Source organism: Zootermopsis nevadensis, unplaced genomic scaffold (assembly GCF_977971745.1).
Source record: "Zootermopsis nevadensis isolate Lab colony 2312 unplaced genomic scaffold, Znev_1.0 Znev_ptg000012l, whole genome shotgun sequence".
Lineage (NCBI taxonomy): Eukaryota > Metazoa > Arthropoda > Insecta > Blattodea > Termopsidae > Zootermopsis > Zootermopsis nevadensis.
The window spans coordinates 12,094,784-12,117,409 of record NW_028259144.1 but is presented as its reverse complement, the minus strand read 5'-3'; the positions used below and the strand labels follow the sequence as shown (position 1 = coordinate 12,117,409).

General features: G+C 37.9%; 1 protein-coding gene across 3 annotated transcripts in view; it reads right to left on the bottom strand.

Annotated features, from left to right (window-relative positions):
- Window positions 1-22,626, bottom strand: part of l(2)gd1 (lethal (2) giant discs 1) — a 54,398-nt gene that overhangs the window by 30,714 nt on the left and 1,058 nt on the right. For 2 of the 3 annotated variants that reach the window (XM_022067113.2, XM_022067114.2), the window contains exons 2-6: window positions 18,207-18,348; window positions 14,801-14,904; window positions 8,578-8,765; window positions 3,140-3,575; window positions 1,900-2,338 (exon numbers count right to left, since the gene is read on the bottom strand). In XM_022067113.2, the coding sequence (XP_021922805.1) occupies window positions 1,900-2,338; window positions 3,140-3,575; window positions 8,578-8,765; window positions 14,801-14,904; window positions 18,207-18,348 (1,309 nt within the window). Of the gene's footprint in view, window positions 1-1,899; window positions 2,339-3,139; window positions 3,576-8,577; window positions 8,766-14,800; window positions 14,905-17,857; window positions 17,957-18,206; window positions 18,349-22,626 lie in introns of those variants that run through there. The other variant, XM_087347909.1, reaches the window with a different exon arrangement.

The following is a 22,626-nucleotide window of genomic DNA, read 5'->3' as shown; positions in this document are numbered from 1 at the left end:
TAAATTGTCATTTAATGCTTTAAAGTGCAGAGAATAGTTACATAAAATTCAGTCTATCATTGCAAAGAGATAAAAAGATACGTCTAAATAACTTTACACCAAAGTTAATAGTACTATCAAGACTTATGGACAAGTGAACAAGAAATAACACTGATATTAGCAGAAAATGACCCTAATACAATTCCCTTACCCTAGATGAACTGTTGTCAACATTGCAAAGTTTTAAGAATAAAAAATCTCCAGGTCCAGATGATACAAATACATAATTAATAAAAACTGCACCACTAATCTTTCTCTTAAAATTTTGTAATTCCTAAATACATGAATAATAATACATAAATAGAGGCATTTTTGAGGCATCTTCAGATATTTCTATGTGATTTTGACATTTTTGGGACATCAAATAAAGAACAGATTCTTGGAGAGAACTATTTTAAATATTCCAAAATTTCTGCAAAATTCAGAGGGATGTTTGTAAGTAAATACACCCCTTAAAGTGAATAATTTAATTACAAATGAATCTCTAATAATTTAAGAAGCCTATCGCAGCATTTTAGAAACACAAGACATTGTTACTGAATATATACAATTTTTATTGAAGGTTGATCTTGTTTGTCCGTCATATTCTGGCAGCCAGTTTTCAAACAAAAATTATCTTCAATTCCATGTCATATTTCAAAAGTCTGTATAATCATACAAATTGTGCTTAGTCAAGAACAAAAACTTTTGAATGCTTTATGAGATGCAGGGAAGATAATGTAAAAAAAAAAGTTAATGCTGGGGGAGAATCACAATTAGAGTCCAATTAATAACAAAATATTTTAAAGTGTCAAACAAAATTATATAATAAATTTTAGTTGGAACCTTCAACATGTTGACAGTTTGTGTGCACATGGTTATGAAAATGTTGACTGATGATACAGAACTGAGGAGGAAGGCAATTTATTCTGATCATATCATAGTTCAAACCAGGACCAAAATGTGGATTTTTCAGTATTATTCTGAGACCAAGCACCAGACTTGTCAATGCAAATCTCTAGACTTGCAAACATTCAAAAAGACATGAATACAAGACCTCTTTAGGTTCCTTCTTTACAGCCAATAATATGGCAACTAAGTAACTAACTAGATGGCTTACCGAACCCGAAGGTTCATTACCGAATTAACCAAAGTCCTCCAATGGACCCTGTCCTGGGCCAACAAAATCCAGTCTCCTTCAACTCCTATCTCCCATAGATCCCGCCTGACATTATCCTCCCATCTACATCTAGGTCTCCCCAGCGGTCTCTTCCCCTCAGGCTTCCCAACCAATATCCGGTGCACACCTCTTGTCCCATCCATGCGCGCTACATGTCCCGAATAATAATATGGCAACACCAAACACATATATATGCAACGTATTTTTATAAGATTTTATAATAATAAATCTTGTTTTTCAAGTAGACACAGTTAAAATATTTTTGTCACCTGCATACAGATGAAATTATATGCAAGCCAGATATGTAACTGCTTCAAATCTGACTACCAAGCTCATCACTTACTAATTTTAACTATGTCAATAGACCATTTTTGTAATTAAATAGAATCAGCAATATTGCAGTTTATCATCAATAAATCAGGATCCTATCAGAATACGAATAGTCGTCAATGGTACCTCTTCTCCAAGTTTATATTAATCAAATTTTAACTAACTTTCAGATTTTCTGTAATACCTTATTTCATAACTTGTGATTTCTTACACCTGGTCAACCCTTGAAGATAAACCTCATTACTGTACCTGAATCTTAGACCAAGACAGCAGTGAGTGTCGAAACAATAGATTAGAATGACAAGAGACTACATCCAATGTGAAATACTTGAACAGTTCTGTTATGGTATCAAAGTGTGCCTGTAATATACCTGGGGGGTTGGGTAGTTCATCCACTGGAATTGGTCTGCCTGCATTATGTAACTTGATGGCATTCTCATACTGCTTCACAATACGACCCATGCGGCGGGCTTTGCTGGTATTTCCATCATCACGAGCAGCCTGTTCAACACTGCGATACTTGAGGAGACGTTGTTCCAATGCTTCCATCACTGTAGTTGGTGCTGGTGGGGCAGAATAAATATCCACTTCTGACTCAACCAATGGTGCTGTTTCTGTTAGCTCAGTGGGTGGCACCACCTGGTCATTTACCAGTGCTGGGACCTCCTCAGATGTACACTGCCTTTCACCTTCTTCTTTCTGCCCACTTAATGCTGATGCAGGTACCACAAAGTCTGGTGGAGGCAGTGGCATTGCACTCAAATCCACTGGCTGGCCTTCCTGCAGTGCTGCTATTACAGGATCAAATTGCTGTGGTGCACAAATGTGGAACTCATCAACTGTCCAGAGGAGCATATTATTCTGACCAAGAATGGGTTCAAAGATGGTTGTCTTCTGTGTTGTAGCAGCATGTAGTCTGGTAGAAGTTTACTGACATTTCAGAGGTACTTACTGCTGTCATCACTAAGACAATGATGGCCTCACTCAATGCCCTGATGATGGAGGCAGCAGGGATCTCTGAAACACCAGTATGTTTCTACCAGACTACACAGCACTACAAACCAGAAGATAGCCATATGAGAACCTCAGAGGCTGCTTCATACAAGTCAATACAAGATATTCAACAGAAACAAATACAATATAAATTGGTTATTCACTGTGTATAACGCCCTACCAAAAAAAGAGCTGAAGACAGATGAAACAGAACGTACACAGATAAAAATTAATATGTGTCATCAGATAATGAAATACTTCTTTTTTTAGAATATCAGTGGTAAGCTAGATTTAACATAAGTAACATTAAGGAACTGGTTCACAGTGTGCATTCAAACAAACATTATTTTGGTTTACAATGTGTGAAAACTGAGAGAGAACAGTAAAATATTCCCTGCATTAAACATATTTATGAGTTTACTTTGTTACTATACATGTACAAAAAAGAAACAGATTTCATAGCAACCTCTTTATCAGTGCAAAGCAACCAAGCCACTTACCAAGTTGACTTCTTCAGTACAACTTGCATGTTGACTATTTTTCATTATTTATTAGCCTTTTTTACATTCTGTAACACTTTCTACTAGGATGCCTTCCTTTCACATTAATTAACAATACCTTGACTGTACGGACATACTGGATGGCTAATGTATTGTTGCCTGCCCTCTTGGCCTGTAATGCAGCTTGCTTGTACTGGCTTTGCCGTTCCTTCAGCATGTTCAGTGTCTTACTACCTTCCCCTGTCAATTCTACAGGAGACTGGGATGTACTGTTGTTTATGTCATCTGCAACAATGCCAGGCAAAGGAACTCCTAATGGAGGATGGGGTGGTACAGGAGGTGGCTGGACTGAAACTGGAGGTGGTGGTGCTGGGCGTGATGGTACAGGAAGTTCTTTTGAAGGAGGTGATCGTGCTGAAGAAGGAAGATCGGGTTCAACAGATTTCTTCCCTGCAACAGTCACCACAGGAGGAGGTATCTCTTCCTCACTGACTGCTTTTCCTGAAAGGGCTTGTTTTAGAAGGTCATTGAGTGTCTTGATACCACGACCAAACCTGAAATACAGTATAATGCTTACTATCTCACCAGAGAAAAAGAGATGAAGGGAGACAGAATAGAATACATACAATGACAAAAATTACCAATATGGTTTCAGACAAATAATTTTTATTAGAATAATAGTGACAAAGCTAGATTACGAGGTGCGATCAGAAAGTTTCAAGACTGTGTCAATAGAGGGCGAACCGGATGTAGTACGAGCTTCTGCCGCTAGGGGGTGCGGCCTACATTCATAGTGAATCAGTGTGTCAGCCGGCATCATCGAATTAGAATTTGTTTCTTAGTTATGGGCGTTTTGGTAGTGCATTACACCGACCCTCCTGCGATTTCGGAATGGCGGATTTTCATGAACAAATCAAATTTTGCCAAAGACTCGCCAAAACGGCTACGGAAACCTATGAAATGCTAAAGCAAGCATTTGGGGAGTCCGCAATGGGTCGTACACAAACTTTTGTGTGGCATTCACATTTTAAAAATGGCCGAACCTCTGTCGAAGATGACGAGCGTTCTGGACGACCATCTTCGAGTACAACGCCCGAAAATGTTATGAAGATTCGGCAGGCCACTCACGAAGATCGACGTCGTACCATCAACGACTTGTGCAACATTGTTGGGATAGGCTATGGGACCTGTCAGCTGATTCTAAAGGAAGAACTCCACATGCAACGCATCGCAGCCAAGTTTGTGCCAAGGCTCCTGTCTGAGGACCAGAAGCAGAATCAACTTCTCGTTTGACAGGAGCTCAAAGATCTTGCCGGATCGCCGGATTTAGCTCCGTGTGACTTCTTCCTCTTCCCAAAGATGAAAATTCAGCTAAAGAGAAGGAGATTTGAGACGATAGAAGAGATTCAGGCAGAATCGCAGATGGTGCTTGACAGGCTGACAAAGAAAGATTTCCAGGGATGCTTCCAGGCTTGGCAGCGGCGCTGGGATCGTTGTGTTCACTCCCAGGGGAACTACTTCGAGGATGATGGATGAATTTAATATCTGAGATAAGTGTACGGGTTTTTATAGGCGCAGTCTAGAAACTTTCCGATCGCACCTCGTATCATGAAGAAATCATAACACACTTCTACAATTTTCCTCACTCATACATATTCTAATACAACGTGCTACTAAAGTACAAATATTTATTTCTTAAATTATTTCATGCTTAATATACATTTTAATGTTAATATTATCTCTTAATGTCACATTATGAAACTTCCAATCATCTGACTTTAAAATCAGCATGATGTATTAACGTTTAAGAATAAATAGAAAATTTCAAGTCTTCTGCACTCTTCTTCACTAACTCAATAGCCTGTAATTACAGATATTTTCTAAATCCTATGTACACTTGCAACAGGACTCAAGTGATAAGCGATCAATCCACAATGTCTGTACTCCCTCGGAGTAATATAAAAAAAGCAAATACATATGGTTTGAGTAGAGTTTGATTTCATAATCCTAATGTATAGGCATACCTCGTTTTATTGCACTTCACTTTATTGTGCTTCGCAGATATTGCGTTTTTTACAAATTGAAGGTTTGGGGCAACCCTGCATCGAGCAAGTCTATCGGCGCCATTTTTCCAACAGCATGTGCTCACTTCGTGTCTCTGTGTCACATTTCGGTAATTCCCGCAATGATCTCGCATTGTTTTTTTTAGACATAATGCTATTGCACACTAATAGGCTGCAGTATAGTGTAAACATAACTTTTATATGCACTGGGAAACCAAAAAAATCATATGACTCACTTTATTGCGGTGGTCTGGAACCGAACCCACAATATCTCCAAGGTATGCCTGTATATAAAGACTGTGGTCCTTTCACTGTGTAGCCAAAGCAGTAATTAGCTTCACAAGCACTTCATCATGCATATACAACATGAAGTATTACTGGCATTCTAAAGGACATTAAGAATGGTATATTGTAATAGTTTTGGCTAAAATTTTGGGCATTATCCATTATATGTTGTTTCTCATGAAATGGCATTTTGAGTTCTGGACCTGCCTCCATCATCAGGTAAAATAGGGGGGCAAAAGGGTTCCCACTCTGTGAGGTCCCTCAGAAGGAACTAATCTCCATCCCTGAACACCTACTGGTGTCCATGCCGGGTATATACACTCCTTGTGTTACATTTCATCTGTGAGAAACATCAACACCTAAAACCTAAATAAAAATTTTAGAAGATTAGTAAAGCATAAAATAAAGAAGCTGCCAAAATCTCAAGCAGGAGTGGATGCAAAAATCCAAGCTAGCACAACATACCTACAAAGGGTAGCAGTAGGTGTCCAGAGATGAAGACTAGCTCCTTCTAAGGGACCCCAAACAGTAAGAACCCTTTTGTCCCCCTTATATTACCTGATGATGGGGACAGATCCAGTCCCTGGAATGTTATGATAAACAACTGATGATTGATAATGTCCAAACATTTTGCCAAAAGTGTTAATGGCAACTAAAAGTAATAAAATTTAGCAAATAGTCTGTTTCAAAATAATGTGGTTAGCTGGTTGAAAAGATTTTGTCAGTCATGAGAAGTCTGGAAGTAATGAGAATCAAAGCAATACAAATCATGAAGTTAAATGTTAGTAACTTTTATTATCTTTCCTTATTTTATATACACAGCCAAACAAAAGAGCAATGTCTCACTACAGAAGCAACTAACAATCATACTTTTTAATTCCCTACCATCAACAATGACAGCACGGCAGTTACGAGAGTTTCTGAGACAGATAACACAATGTAATGTAGGGTTTTTAAATTCTTTTATCATATTTGAAAAATATGTAATAGTTGTTCAGTTCATTTTTGTAGACTGCAAAATAATATTATGGCAGTGAAAATTTTAAATTTACCTTTCATCTGACAGCAGCAATAAAAGACTCATTGCAGCCAGGTATGTTATATTTGGTATGTGCAAGCAATATAAACATACATTCAAAATATGTGTAAATTATTTCTTATATGTTCAAAATTACAAACATTCATATGGTATACAACTGGTACATATGGTATACGAGATGCGATCGGAAAGTTTCAAGACTGTGTCAATAGAGGGTGAACCGGATGTAGTACGAGCTTCTGCCACTAAGGGGTTGGGCCTACATTCATAGTGAATCAGTGTGCCAGCCGGCATCATCGAATTAGAATTTGTTTCTTAGTTATGGGCGTTTTGGTAGTGCATTACACCGACCTTCCTGTGATTTCGGAATGGCGTGTGCATCAAATTTTGCCAAAGACTCGCCAAAACGGATACGGAAACCTATGAAATGCTAAAGCAAGCATTTGGGGAATCTGCAATGGGTCATGCACAAACTTTTGTGTGGCATTCACGTTCTAAAATTGGCCGAACCTCTGTCGATGATGACGAGCGTTCTGGACGACCATCTTCGAGCACAACGCCCGAAAATGTTACGAAGATTCGGCAGGCCATTCACGAAGATCGACGTCGTACCATCAACGACTTGTGCGACATTGTTGGGATAGGCTATGGGACCTGTCAGCTGATTCTAAAGGAAGAACTCCACATGCGACGCATCCTGTCTGAGGACCAGAAGCAGAATCGACTTCTCGTTTGACAGGAGCTCAAAGATCTTGCAAGAACCGACCCCAACTTCCTTTCTAAGCTCCGTGTGACTTCTTCCTCTTCCCAAAGATGAAAATTCAGCTAAAGGGAAGGAGATTTGAGACGATAGAAGAGATTCAGGCAGAATTGCAGATGGTGCTTGACAGGCTGACAAAGAAAGATTTCCAGGGATGCTTCCAGGCTTGGCAGCGGCGCTGGGATCGTTGTGTTCACTCCCAGGTGAACTACTTCGAGGGTGATGGATGAATTTAATACCTGAGATAAGTGTACGGGTTTTTATACGCGCAGTCTGGAAACCTTTCGATCGCACCTCGTATCTAAAAATTTTCTGATAGAAGAAATTGGCAATAACTGAAGGAAATTATGTATAAAACTCCTTCTATAACTTATTTTTTCATTTAAGAATTTAAATGGGTACATTCATGAATCTGAATGAAATGCAAACAATAATGAATGTCAAGTCCAAGATCTGGAGAGTAGGAATTTGTTTCTTTGCCACTTCTTTCAGACCAAATTTGGGGCCGACTCAGCTTCCTATCTAATGGACCAGAGGATCTTTCCTGAGGGTCATAATAAATGAATGTATGTACATGCATACATGTGTGGGGAAATGGTGCACAACAACAATAGGAACAAGTGGAAAACCTCAAAATAAAAATCACAGGAGATGGCTGTCTTCTGGTTTGTTGCGCTGTGTAGTCTAGTAGAAGTTTGCCAATGTTTTTGAGAGTTTATTGCTCCCACCAGGACCTCTGAAACGTCAGTAACCTTCTACAAGACTACATGGCACAACAACCCAGAAGACAGCCATCTTCAGACTCACCACCATAAAACCCTCAAATCCTATGTGAAAATCACAATACACATTTAAGAGAAACTTACATTTAAAAATCTGGGTATTTGTACATCTTTAAAAAAATTATGTGTGAACCTTGCAATGAGAAACTGCATAGGAGGCCAAAGTTTAGATGGAAAATGGATTTTATGTACAAACTGGCTTATTTGTTTTATTTATGGCTCATTTACTGTGCTGTCCTTAGTTCAGACTACATAACATCAAATAAAAGGCTGAGTTCATGTGAATAGGGTTTAGCTGCCTAATGACAGTCCAGTGGTTAACTTATGTATTTATGCTGATAATCCTATATAGTTAATGTTCTGTGTTTGTATACAACAATGTGAGATGTCAGAATGATTTTGAATAATAAACTGAAAGAGGTGTGTGGGCAAGTGATGTGACCTATTTCAAATGTACTACTTCAGCTTTACCTTGAAAGGAAAAAGACAAGGGTTAATCTCTGCAAGAGAGAAACTTGCTTCATCAATATCATGCTACTACAACGCAATGTCTGTTCCCACAGTGGGATCATGAAAGTCTACAATTGCAGAAACAATGAAGAACAAACCACATTTTGCTTATATTACCTTCTTGCCCTGGAAGTCTCACCAGCAGCCTTTGCACTGCCTTCAGCTTCCTGGTACATTTTGAGTCTCTCTTCAAGCATGGCCACTAAGGAAAGTTCCATGTTACCAGGGCCAACTGATAAGCCTTCAGCTACATGATGGGGCACAGGCTCCTCCACTTCATCCTTACTTAAAGCACTGAGCTCATCCTGGAATATGGTTAACAGCATTTGTTAAGATTAATACTGTCAGTAAGAGACAATATAATGATAAATGCTTATGAAATTTGCAGTGAAGTCAGGTAGGCCTGATAACTATCTCATTATCCCACAAGGGAACTGAAGGATTCATGATCATGCCATCACAAGACACAAATCTTGACTTCATAATCTACATCTCTAAACTGCAATTAATCTGCTCCATAGTCTTGTAATTTTCACAGAAAAATTCCACATGCACTTCTTGTATCCCCCAAGTGAGCTACATGACTAGCCCATCATAACTTCCTTGCTATGGCTAACTGAATACTACAGAACATGAGGTCTTTGTTTTCAAACACTCGCAATTGACTTCTTCCTTTAAAGTTAAAAACCATGTTTCACCCTTCTAAACTAGACGAATAATATGAATTATGAAGCTCTCATCATGCAATTTCCTCCACTCATATGTTCATTTATCTCCCTCAGACACAAATGGTCTTTGTTCTCACATAGTATTGATACCTGTTCTGACCTTTAGGCAAGAAACTTAAAAATGGTATATGAAATCAATTATACACTATCACTTAAGTTACTTTTTGGGTAAAGATAAAACAATCTATACCACATGGCAGAATTAATTTCCTAGAGTCGTTTTTTTCTTAATTTCATATGTTCTTTAGACAAAGTGAATAAAAGTTTTAAAACCATGTAAGAGTCAGGAATTATTATCCTTGTAATTCATTATAAGTAATCACCATGTTGAAGAAGATGCTTCAAAAAAATAGTTACTAGTCTCAATGAGAACTACCCTTCTATGGACTCATTCAATGCACAATGAACCATTTCTGAGGAAATCAAACTTTATTTAGGGTTTATATCTGCCAAAGATGAACTAAAATCAAGTTTACTTGACTTTAGTGCAACACCTAATACCAAACTTCACACAAATCTGCCAAATAGTTCTGAGATAAGACATGAGACAGTCAAATACAGTGTGTTATATGTTGACTGATGACAATGACTATAACAGTCACTTCCTGACTCTAAGTGAGAACTGCAAGACTTACTGCCAAGTGCCAACAGTAACTGCTGCTAAAATTATTCACAAAACAGTGTGACTGTATCTAACATCATGTTAAGTACTGGTCACTGTCATGTACGAGGTGCGATCGGAAAGTTTTAAGACTGTCAATAGCGGGCGAACCGGATGTAGTACGAGCTTCTGCCGCTAGGGGGTGCGGCCTACATTCATAGTGAATCAGTGTGCCAGCCGGCATCATCGAATTAGCATTTGTTTCTTAGTTATGGGCGTTTTGGTAGTGCATTACACCGACCCTCCTGCGATTTCGGAATGGCGGATTTTCATGAACAAATCAAATTTTGCCAAAGACTCGCCAAAACGGCTACGGAAACCTATGAAATGCTAAAGCAAGCATTTGGGGAATCTGCAATGGGTCGTGCACAAACTTTTGTGTGGCATTCACGTTTTAAAAATGGCCGAACCTCTGTCGATGATGACGAGCGTTCTGGACGACCATCTTCAAGCACAACGCCCGAAAATGTTACGAAGATTCGGCAGGCCATTCACGAAGATCGACGTCGTACCATCAACGACTTGTGCGACATTGTTGGGATAGGCTATAGGACCTGTCAGCTGATTCTAAAGGAAGAACTCCACATGCGACGCATCATGACAACGCGCCAGCGCACACCGCCCTCAAAGTTCGGCAGTTTTTGGCCTCAAACACCATGGCCGTCATCCCGCACCCTCCTTATTCGCCGTGTGACTTCTTCCTCTTCCCAAAGATGAAAATTCAGCTAAAGGGAAGGAGATTTGAGACGATAGAAGAGATTCAGGCAGAATCGCAGATGGTGCTTGACAGGCTGACAAAGAAAGATTTCCAGGGATGCTTCCAGGCTTGGCAGCGGCGCTGGGATCGTTGTGTTCACTCCCAGGGGAACTACTTCGAGGGTGATGGATGAATTTAATACCTGAGATAAGTGTACGGGTTTTTATAGGCGCAGTCTAGAAACTTTCCGATCGCACCTCTTATGTGTGTGTGGATATGGTTCAATACACTGTCAAACAGAATGCTTCTCCATATGAATCTTACGTAAAATGTGGTTCCATTAGAAAGCATTGGAGAAAATTACACTATAAATTTTCCAGGATCACAGTTTCAAGCACAACAGGCATCCATAATGTTCTTTTGTTAAAGCATGGTTTTATTTACATGGACATAATTGTTTAATTTTAACCGTCTAATCACAATGAAATATTTTATGAAATATTAAAATATTATTATTACAATTAACATTTAATATTTAATATATTTTATTAAATATTAAAATATTATTATTACAATTAACATTTAATATATTTTAATATATTTTAAATATTAAATGTTAATTGTAATAATAATATTTTAATATTTAATAAAATATTTTATTGTGATTAGACGGTTAAAATTAAACAATTATAATCATCACAATATGACGCAACATTATCATCTCATTACATGGACATGTTTCCTCCCACAATAACCACTACTGGAGTTCTGTTAATCAATATTTAATCTACAAAGTTTCTCTTCATAACATAAAAGTTGGTGTGGTGGAGAGTAAATGCTAAATAAATTATTGGGCACACATTCTGTGTAGAAACATTTAATTCTGATTAGTATGTGACACTAATATTGACATAATTCTTTTTCTTCTGCAGGTAAATTTAAATCTATTTAAATGGTATAGCGCACATGTGTGTGTACGTACAGGAACAATATTTTCAGCACCTCTTGTACTAAAAGATTAACTACTAGATGGCTTACCGAAACCGAAGGTTCATCGCCGAATTAACCAAAGCCCTCCACCGGACCCTGTCCTGGGCCAACAAAATCCAGTCTCCTTCAACTCATCACATAGATCCTGCCTGATATTATCCTCCCATCCATGTCTAGGTCTCCCCAGCAGTCTCCTCCCTTCAGGCTTCCTGACCAATACCTGGTACCCACCTCTAGCCCCCATCCATGCGTACCACATGCCCTGCCCATCTCACTCTTCTTGACTTAATCACCGTGGCAATACTAGGGGAAGAGTACAGATTTTTAAGCTCATCATTAAGCATCCTCTTCTCTCCTAGCCCCAAATATCCTCCTCAACACTCATTCTCAAAAAACCTGCAATCTATGTTACTCCCTCAGAGTGAAAGACCATGTTTTGTACCCATACAAAACAAAAGGCAAAATTATCGTTTTGTATATTTAACGCACAAAGACTACTGCTCTACAAACCATCATGAAGAAGGAACATCGAACGACCAAAAAAACGGAAGGACCAGCTTTGATTAACCCGAGGAGATGAAACAGGCACAGTGGCCTAATCCGTAAAGTTATTGATGATGATGTATATTTTAACCTTTAGTTTCTTAGATATCAGACAGGAAGACAAAATATTTTGAACTGAAAAGTAGCAAGCATTTCCAGAATTTAGTCTCCTCCTAACTTCCTCATAAATATCATTTTGATTTGTTATTGCTGTTCCCAAATATTTGAACTTTGTCACACTCAAAGGATTTATTAGCCACCCTAATATGATTCTGCCCACTTGTCTGCTGAGAGGACACTAACATGTATTTAGGTTTTTCCTGAATTTACTTTAATACTTTTGTTTCTCTTTATTGTATTTATATGTCACCCAATACATTAGCATCGTCAGCTTATGTCAATAGCTGATGTGTCCCATTCAATTCCAAACCCTCCTGCCTATCTTGGACTTTCCTGATGGCGTATTCTAACGCAAAGTTAAAGATCAATGGAGACAAAGCATCTCCTTGTTTCAGACCATTCTTGATGGAAAATGAGTCAGATAAATATTTACCTATATGAATTTTACTACAAGTTTCATTTAAGCACATTTTTATTAGACTCACTAGCTTCTTTGATATACCAAATTCAATGAGAATATAACACTTCTCTCTTAATAGTTGTAAATTTTTTTGAAATTTATTAACAATTTATGGATGGTCCCACTGTACTCCCATTTTTTCTAGTAACTGACAGATGTAGGAGATCTGATCAATTGTTGATCTGTTACATCAACCCACACTGATAATCCCCAATAATTTCATTCACATATGGAGTTAATCTCGCCAACAGAAATGTTTAATAAAATTTTGTATGAGGTTGATAGTAGACAAAGTCCTTGGTAATTACCACACTCAATCTTGTTCCTCTTCTTATGAATAGGAATAATTACAAACTCCTTCCATTGTTATGGCATCTCTTCCTTATCCCAAATTAACTGAATAAGCTTATGGGTCTCCATATGCAACTTTCTGTCACCTGCTTAAATTAATTCTGCTGGAATTTGGTCAATACCTGGAGATTTACAACTTTTCAACTTCATCTAAACGAGGTACTGGCACTAACAGTTCAGCCGTATGTATTTTCATTTGTCTAACATCATCAGTCCCATGAACATGTAAGAGCTGGTTAAAGAAATTTGTTCACCTACTCAAAATTTTGATTGAATCTGTAAGTAAACTGCCATTATCATTCTTTACCAAATTAGTCTGAGGTTGATATCCTTTCTTAAAATCATTTATGCCTCTGTATATATATATATATATATATATATATATATATATATATATATATATATCTGCTATTTTTGTCCTTACTATTTGTTTCAAGCTCAATAATTTTACCTTTCAGATCTTTTCTTATTCCTAAAGGTTTTACTAGCTTCACGTCTCATGTTACATAGATTATCCGTAATCGTTCTGTTTCGGTCCTGCAACCATTTAAGTCTTGTTTGCTTCTTTTGATCTATTAATTCTGAACATTCTTCATCAATCCATGGTTTATTTTGCTTTCTCCTGTAGTATCCTATAATAGTTTCCCTTTGGTTGAAATTTTTATACAATCTCTGACATTTTCCCACTTCCTGTTGAGGTCCACACTTTTATCAAATCTTTGTGTCAAAATTTTGCTTAGTCCCTCTACTTACTGAAAGCCTCTCCCTCAATTTTGTTACTACCAGATAATGGGTAGTAAAAGATAAGTACATTTTATTGTTTTTATGGAACAATACTTGACTTGTATCAAGAAAAACTTGTAGTGTTTGGCAGTGAGTCATGAAGTAACAAGCTGAGAAGTAACAATTGCATTTATCTCTGTCAGTGGCCATACTGTATGACCTCCTAACATTATGGATTAATTTCATGTGTGAAGAAAAGATATTAAACATTCATAACATTTTGAAATTCAATAAAATTAAAGCCATGCTGAAAAGTAGGTATGATGTGGGGCAAGTCTACCCAAAGAAGAATAAGAAACTGGTCCAAATATTCTGGTACATATGTTAACCACTTCACACTTAAATAATGGGTATTTCGCAAACTTTTACAATTACATTAATAGGAAAAGTTGTTTGTACCAAGTTCAAACCTAATATCAGTTATTTAGCATGCCAACCCAACATTATCACACTCAAGAGGTAATTGAAAGTGTGATTTAGTGTCAAGAGAAAAAAACTTGATCAGATATTATGAATAACATCTACTTCAAATAGTGCACAAGGGAATGATTAGGTGATGTGGTTATCATTAATGTCAACAGCACCATTAATTTAATAAAATAATCTTTCTTTCAAAAATAAAACCTTGGTTATGCTAATGGATCAGTGAAGAAGGCAGCCTTCTATGTTGTTGCATCATGTAGGTTGGTAGAAGCTTACCGACATTTTAGAGGTGCTTGCTGTCTCCATCATCAGAACAACTTGTCTGACTGGTTCCCACATCTTAAACCAATTCCTCACACAAGGCTTACTCATTGCCCTGATGATGGAGGCAGCAAACATCTCTGAAATGTCAGTAAACTTCTATCAGACTACACGGCACAAAAACCCAGAAGACAGCCTTCATAGTTGCCACCATGAGAAGCTGAAATCTCACCTATTGGATCAGTTCTTCGAAAAATTCATACCTGATTCTCAAAATACCAACCCCTTCAGAGATATGGAATTATTCAAAGATAGATACTTACCAACAAATAAGAATCATTCTCATCTTCTGATAATTCTTCATCTGTAGGGATATCCCGCATACATTCTGACACCATCACATCCATATTTACAGGAGTTGGACGAACTGCAAAGTAATATCTGAGTTCAAAACACTGTGAGACATAAACATGGAACCCTTCTTCCCAAACTGTAGGCTCTAAAACACAGGTCGTCAACCTGGTCCCTACCGCCCACCAGTGGGCGATTCAAGTTTTCATGGTGGGGGTTTTTGTACGATGTTACAAATTTTGTTCTTCCTCCATATATCGAATACATTGCTAACAACTTCGCGAGTTTGACTTTTTAAAATATGCTTTTGCAATTTACTTTTGAATTCCATCTCTAAACTTTGAATATAGATAATAATTCACTGGACACTTCTCGAAGTATACTCGTGGACGAGGGAGCAACGAATGAGCTCCATAGCCAAAGGCACGAGTTTAGTGCGCAAAACGACGGCGGGGCTTACCATCAGCCATCACTCATTCTTCGAGCTGTACCTCTTTCATGGTGGTAGGCAGTACGTGCGGCACCAGTGGGCGGTAAGGAAATTTTACCATCAACAAAGATACAAAAGTGGGCGGTAGGTATAAAAAGGTTGATGACCCCTGCTCTAAAAAATTATCTCTTCCCACTTATTTATATGAAACAAGTATTAAATGTAAGAACTAAAGTTTTCACAGCAATTTGGGTGTAGGAAGTTGGCTTGTGTGTTGCTGCATCATGCAGTCTTTCGCCTGCATACCAATGTTTCAGAGCAACATATTGCCGCCATCTTCAGCACTAAAGATGTACATCACCATATAAATCTCCAAGGGCTTATTGTTTCCAGCTTTCGGATTCACATAGCCACAATGTCAGTACCGTTGATTAGAGACAGTTAAATAGTACTATAGGGTGGCATCCAAAGTATATGATGTCTTCAAACCTGTCACTCCTTTCTTTTAAGTAAGCCTTAGAAAAATTATTTACATTTCCACAAAAATTTTGTTCACATCACTGCGGCAAAGCACGTAAATCCATCAATGAAAACTAAGAGCTCTGTTGAAAAGACTGAATACTGACATTACCTATGGCAAGAACCTTGCAAAATGCACAGGTAGGAATGAAGTTGAGAAAAATCCCAATACAAAGACACAATGTTTCTTGAGATTTAAGGTTTTCAGTGTTGAAAAACAGGACCGTGGCCTTCTGGATAGGACACTGTACAGTACTGCAGATGGTTACCAATGTTATGTACGAACTTATAGCCTTCATGTGCTTGGTGATATATTCTTCTGAAAGGTAAGTAATCACCTACAAGACTACACAGTGCCATAACCCAGAACATCGTGACCCAAACTGCTTCTTTACCAAGGTCTGGCACAAGTCAGATGGTTTATTATAAAGGTAATATTCATTCAATTTCTAAAGCTTAACCTTATAGCTAAACCTCAAAATTATAAAATCAAAAATAGTCTGATATTTGCATTTTGTTTCAATGAAATTCTTTAAAAAATTTATGGAATCTATACAACTGCACCCTCTTATATATTCTCAGGAAACTGTATTGTATTTTTCATGTGTTTAGGTTTTTATTATAACTAGAGCAGGGCGCTCCTTTCGGAGCTCCTAGGGAGAGTTGGTCAAGTTTGTAAAACGCCACCAACCTTGTGTAAGAAACTAAACTAACCGCCCTGAATTGAAAGTTAAAACAATTGACCATTGCTTTTTGAAATCTTAAGTAACACGCTAAACTAACTCCCCTTCGGGGGGGTTAGTTTAGTGTCTCATTCAAGTGTTTTAACCCCTGAGTAAGAAACTAAACTAACCCCCCGAATGAGGTTTTAAACACTTGGCGAAACCCCCCCCCCCCGGAGGGGGGTTGGTTGCGTTTTAAATTCTTGAGTAAGACACTAAACTATCCCCCTTTGGGGTGTTAATTTAGTGTCTTATTCGGAGCACTTTCTCTAATCTGATTTTTTACTTCTTTATGTCGCTGTTCAGAGGCCAACTGTTCTTGGTCAGTCAGCTTTCTACGTCCAACCCCACCCTTTCAAATCTTCGTCTGATTTTTTCCCTTCTGTTTTTGTTGAATACGTTTTTCTACTTTTATCAATGTAAGTCTTACTTCGCTTTCCTTCATTTGTTAAATAGTTCTGATGTTTTAGTTCTTTACCTCGCTGTTCACTTGCCAACTGATCTTGGTCAGCCAACTTTCTACGTCCAACCCAATCCATACATATCTTCGTTGTTTCTCTTCTACTCTTGGTGAATAAGTTTTTCTACGTTTATCAATGTATGTCTTCCTTAGATTTTCTTTATTTGTTAAATAGTTCTGATGTTTTAGTTCTTTACGTCGCTGTTCAGAGGTCAACAGTTCTTGGTCAGTCAACTATCTACGTCCAACCCCACCCTTTCAAATCTTCGTCTGATTTTTTGTTCTTGTGTTCTTGTTAAATACGTTTTCCTGCGTTTATCAATATAGGTCTCCCTTCGCTTTCTTTATTTGTTAAGTACGTCTGATGTTTTAGTTCTTTACATCGCTGTTCAGAGGCCAATTTTCTTGGACAGTCATCTATCTACGTCCAACCCCACCCTTGCAAATCATCGTTTGTTTGTTTTTTGCTCTTCTGTTCTTGCTGAATAAGATTTTCTACGTTCATTAATGTAAATCTCCCTTCGCTTTTCGTTACTTGTTAAGTAGGTCTGATGTTGTAGTTCTTTACGTCTCTGTTCAGAGACCAACAGTTCTTGTTCAGTCAACTTTCTACGTCCAACCCCACCCTTACAAATCTTCGTCTGCTTTTTTCCCCTTCGGTTCTTATTGAATAAGTTTTTCTACGTTTATCAATGTAAGTCTTACTTCGCTTTTCTTTATTTCTTAAATATGTCTGATGTTGTAGTTCTTTACGTCGCTGTTCAGAGACCAACAGTTCTTGTTCAGTCAACTACTTACGTCCAGCCCCACCCCTGCAAATCTTCGTCTTAAAATCGATCAAAAGTCAGTTTAAATAATACTTTCGTAATCGTAATATATCGAATGAGTATCAGTTTACCTTGTAGGAGTTGTTGGAGTTGGTACTTCAAATACTCGATAACTTCTTCTTTCACTTTTCTGAGGTTTTAGGCCAACTGTCAGTCAATATTCAAGAATGCGATATGTTGCTTCTGGAGCAGTGATAATGCAACTGGGTTGATAGTTTTTGATTTCTTTGTTGTGAAGCGTTATTTGTTTACTCTGCATTGTTGTGTTCCACAACAAAGCCGAGTAAACAAATATCTGTTGACATTGTTGATGACGTAATTTGTTGACGACAACGAGGAATCACAAATTTTTATAGTAGAAAGATAAAGACTTAATTATATGTAACCTTCTCTGTATTAGTTAGTTTCTTCATACTACACCTCGTTTTGGCCTGGTAGGAGATTTTCCTGAAGTCAAAGCCATCAACTCAGCCTCAAGATCATCATCTTCATAATCATCCACTCCTCCCATCACTTCAATATTTCCAAAATCATTTAGATTTGGTACATCCAACAGTCCAAACTAAAACAATAACAAATTGTTTCACTCATTATTGTTAGACCTTTTGTTCATCTTATATACAAAATTCAAATTGTGGGTAAATGTGTATGAATGCTCACTCAAAGTTCAAGGAGGTATACACCAATTTGCCCCACAATTGGTTTTGAGACAAGAAAGAGATTTCAGAAAGGTCATAACTTTAAAAAAAAAAGTCACAGGCTCAAATCCAAGCAAAGGCAAATTTTTGTAGTTCAGCATGATTAATTAAGATAATAAATGAGAAATGGCAAAAGCCATATAAATGAGTTCTCTGACACAGTCTCTACCTGAAAGACAATTCTTCCTTCTCTACAGTGAGGCAGCAGTTCTGGCATACCACCTTGAGTAGCTGATAGTATCAGCCAACCTGGGTAAACTGAAAAGACAACTAGGGACAAGAGCCCACCAGTTATGAGAAACTTGCCTTTTCTATTTATAGAGGTCACCTTTCTGGATGCCAGCAGCTCTGGTATATCATAACATGAAGCTGGTGGTTCCAGCAAACCTTTCTGCCTTCAAAAAGTACTCTAATACACAGCCTCCATTTTAAAGTTGATTTCTCCCAGCAGAAAACAAGTAATCTTGGAATATAACTTTGTGGAGCTGGCAATATCAACCAACCCATGAAAGCCAAGAAGACAAATAGGGGCAGGGACTCTCCAGTTGTGAGAAATCTACTTTTACATTTTATGGAGGTCACCTCCCTGAGACATCAGCTACAGCATACCACCACAGGAGCTAGCAGTTCTTGCATGCCTAGGAAAGAAGCAGTAGCTCTGGCATACAACAGGGGGCTGAAAGTTCCAGATAACCTGTCAACTGAGGTGACTTAAACATGTATGTAGCCTTCAAGTAGGTGGAAACTGTACAAAGTTCTCCAACATGGAGCCTTCATTTGATAGCTGATTTCTCTTAGCAGGGAGCCAGCAGTTCTGGCACAACACTTCAGGAAGTTGAAAGTACCAGAAAACACAGGGAAGCTGAAAAGACAGCTGGGGGCAAGAACTCACCAGTTGTGATAAAATTACCTTTACCATTTATACAGGTCATTTCACTAGGAGCAAAGGCTCTGGCATATCATCATGTGGGAGCTGGCAGTTCCAGCAAACCTGTGAATGACATAGGTGACCTACAATATGTAGACTTTAAGGCAGACAGGGTTCATTTGACACATACCAAGTGTCTGGATGTGCCAGGAGAAAGCTTCAGAAGTCTCAGAGAACGAAAATAGCATCGAGGGCTTATGGCAACCAAGGTATGTGGCACTACCCACTTTTCTTTATAGATGCTAATAATTAATTTTGCAAATGAAACTCTCCCCCTATGTTGCAGTATATTCTTTGCAGAGTCAATTGTTACTCGGCTTGTCAAGGATTAGCCCACATCCTTTATGGAACCCAAAGGTTCATCCCTGTGTTCACAAAAGCCCGCCACCAGACTCTATTCCTGAGCTACCTGAATCCAGTTCACTCCGTCATTTCCTGTCTCCCTAACGTTATCCTCCCACTTAAGCCTAGTCTTCCCACCGGTCTCCTCCTGACAGACCTACCAACCAATACCTTCATATTTTATATTCCAATACACTACATTGTATGCAAGGTTTTAAGATTGTTGTAAACACTCCTCCCATCCCCCACAAAATACCGCATGTCCTGCCAACCTCATCCTCCTCAATTTAATCACCCTAACAATATCAGGTGAGGAGTACAGGCCATGAAGCTCATCATTACACAATTTTCTCTATGATTCATTCATCTCCCTCCCATTTAGGTCCAAATATCTTCCTCTACACTCTGTTCTCAAAAACCCTAAATCTATGTTCCTCCCTCAAAGTGAGAGACTAAGTTTCACACCCATATAGCACAACTAGTAAAATTACACTTTATATATTTTAACCTTTAGTTGTTTCTTTATGAGACAGGAGGACAAAAGATTTTGGACTGAATGATAGCAAGCATTCCCTGAATTTAATCTGCTCTTGTTTTTGTCATGAATGTTATTCTTACTTGTTAGTGTTGTCCCCAAGTACTTAAATTTTGTCATATAATTTTTAAACGGTTCATTAGCTATCCTTATAATCTGGTTCTGTTCTGAATTCTGGTGCCAGGATATGATCACATACTTATCTTTTCTGCACTTATTTCTTGGCCAACAACCCTTCAAACCCTGATTCTGAGTTTGCTTTTACAGTATTTACTGTCGCCCAACAGATTAATATCATCAACTAGAACAACAGCTGATGTGTCCTATCCAGTGCCAAACCACCCTGATTATCTTGGACTTTCCTGATGGCATATCCTAATGCAAAATTGAAAAGCAACGGTGATAGAACATCTCCCTGTTTCAGGCCATTCTGAATAGGAAATGTATCAGACAAATGTTTACCCACATGAATTTGCTTGAGGTTTCACATAAACAGATTTTAATTAACCTGACTAGCTTCTTAAGTATAGCAAATTCAAGCAAAATATTATAAAGTGTTTTTTTTTTGAGAGAGTCATAGGCTTTCTTGAAGTCTATAATTAGTTGATGTACTGTCCCATTAAACTCCCATTTTTTTTCTACTAAATGGTGTATGCAGAAAATTTTATCAGTTATAGTTATGGAACCCACACTGATATATGGAGTCAACCTCACCAGAAGAATGATGGATAAAATGTTGTAAGCAACAAAAATGAAACTACCATGTGAGTATTTAATCACTTTTTTTCAGTTTTATGATCAATGGAGATAGTGTGCAAAATTTAAGACATGAAACCAGTAGAACATTTAGGAAGAAGAAAAGGGAATACCCAAAAGACAAAATTAATTAACTTGAAACTAATTATACAAACAAAAATATTAGACTCAAGTAATTACGTAGGTAAACATTTGAGAAGCTAGCAGTTATTCAACTGCACAAGAAATTCTCTGCTTGTTATGGAGTCCAAATATTTTTTTACTGTGTTCACAACCTGATAATTGGTCCCTACCCTGAGCCAGAAGAATCCAGTCCACATTTTCATACCCTATTTAAGATCCATCTTAATATTATCATCCCATCTATAAATAAGTTTCCCTAGTGGCCTCTTCCCTTCAGGTTTTCCAACTAACAGTATTTTGTGAAGTGCAACAGTAACATTCATTACCACCAAATTTTCTCCAGCTTTCTGTTACTTCCTCTTTCTTAGATCCAAGTATTCTTCTAAGCACTCTATTCTCAATTACCTTCAATATATGTTATTTCCTTGACACAGGAGACCCAAGGTTTGTAGTTCAAAGTACTTCCGGAGGTACAGCACTGTAAACTGGCCTACCACGATAAGCAAAATTAACTAATTCATGACGAAGGTATGCCAATTGGAAGCATACATGTCAGCTAATCATATGAAAATGGATCCAATAAACTTTAAATTATCAAACCTAAACTCATTCACACACTATTATTTGATATTGACCAGCTGCAGGTAACTACTTCTCTCAGAAAAAAACATATAAATTCACCCTTATTTGTTTGTATTTATTCTCTGTTGTGTGCTACTGAATACAGTGTCTTTCTATGTTAAATCTCACTTCAGAGGCAACATTTTCAAGGCCATCTCTGATTCTAATAAAATTCTGGAAACTTGTTGGGTCTCCTTATGAAGTAAAGCTGTCCCACTATACGCCATATAGGCGCTTGGGGGGAGAAGTAGTATAACTCCCACTCATTCTTAGGGGTAAATGATCAGCATCATGCCCCGCCCGCACTTTACCGCTAGGAAAGGACCCCGGTACCCAATGGATAGGAGGCTGGGTGGGCCCCAGAACTGGTCTGGATGCAGAGGCTAGAGGAAATATCCTCTGCCTGTCAGGGATCGAACCCCGGTCGTCCAGTCCATAGCCAGTCACTACACCAGCTGAGCTAAACTGTACCTATTGAAATATTAGATTTTCTTTAAATGTTCCCTAATTCTGATTTACAAAAATGCTTTTAACTCTGGTCCTAGTTGAGATAGAGAGCTTACTCTTGAACTAATTGAAAGCTGTTAAACAAGGCTTTTATTTGGTATGCAACTATTCTGGAACACAGGAACATTTTGGCTGTTTCCTTCTCATTTATTTTCTTTATTCTAAAGGATATGATAAATCAATTGTGATTCTTATCTCATCTGCTGCTTTAAATAAATATACCACATATACTATTTACTTTAATACCACATAATAAAATGTGGTTTGCAACCTCATTACTTGGCTAGCAGGATTAATTTCTGCAATTGGTTTTTGTAAGCATTTCATAAC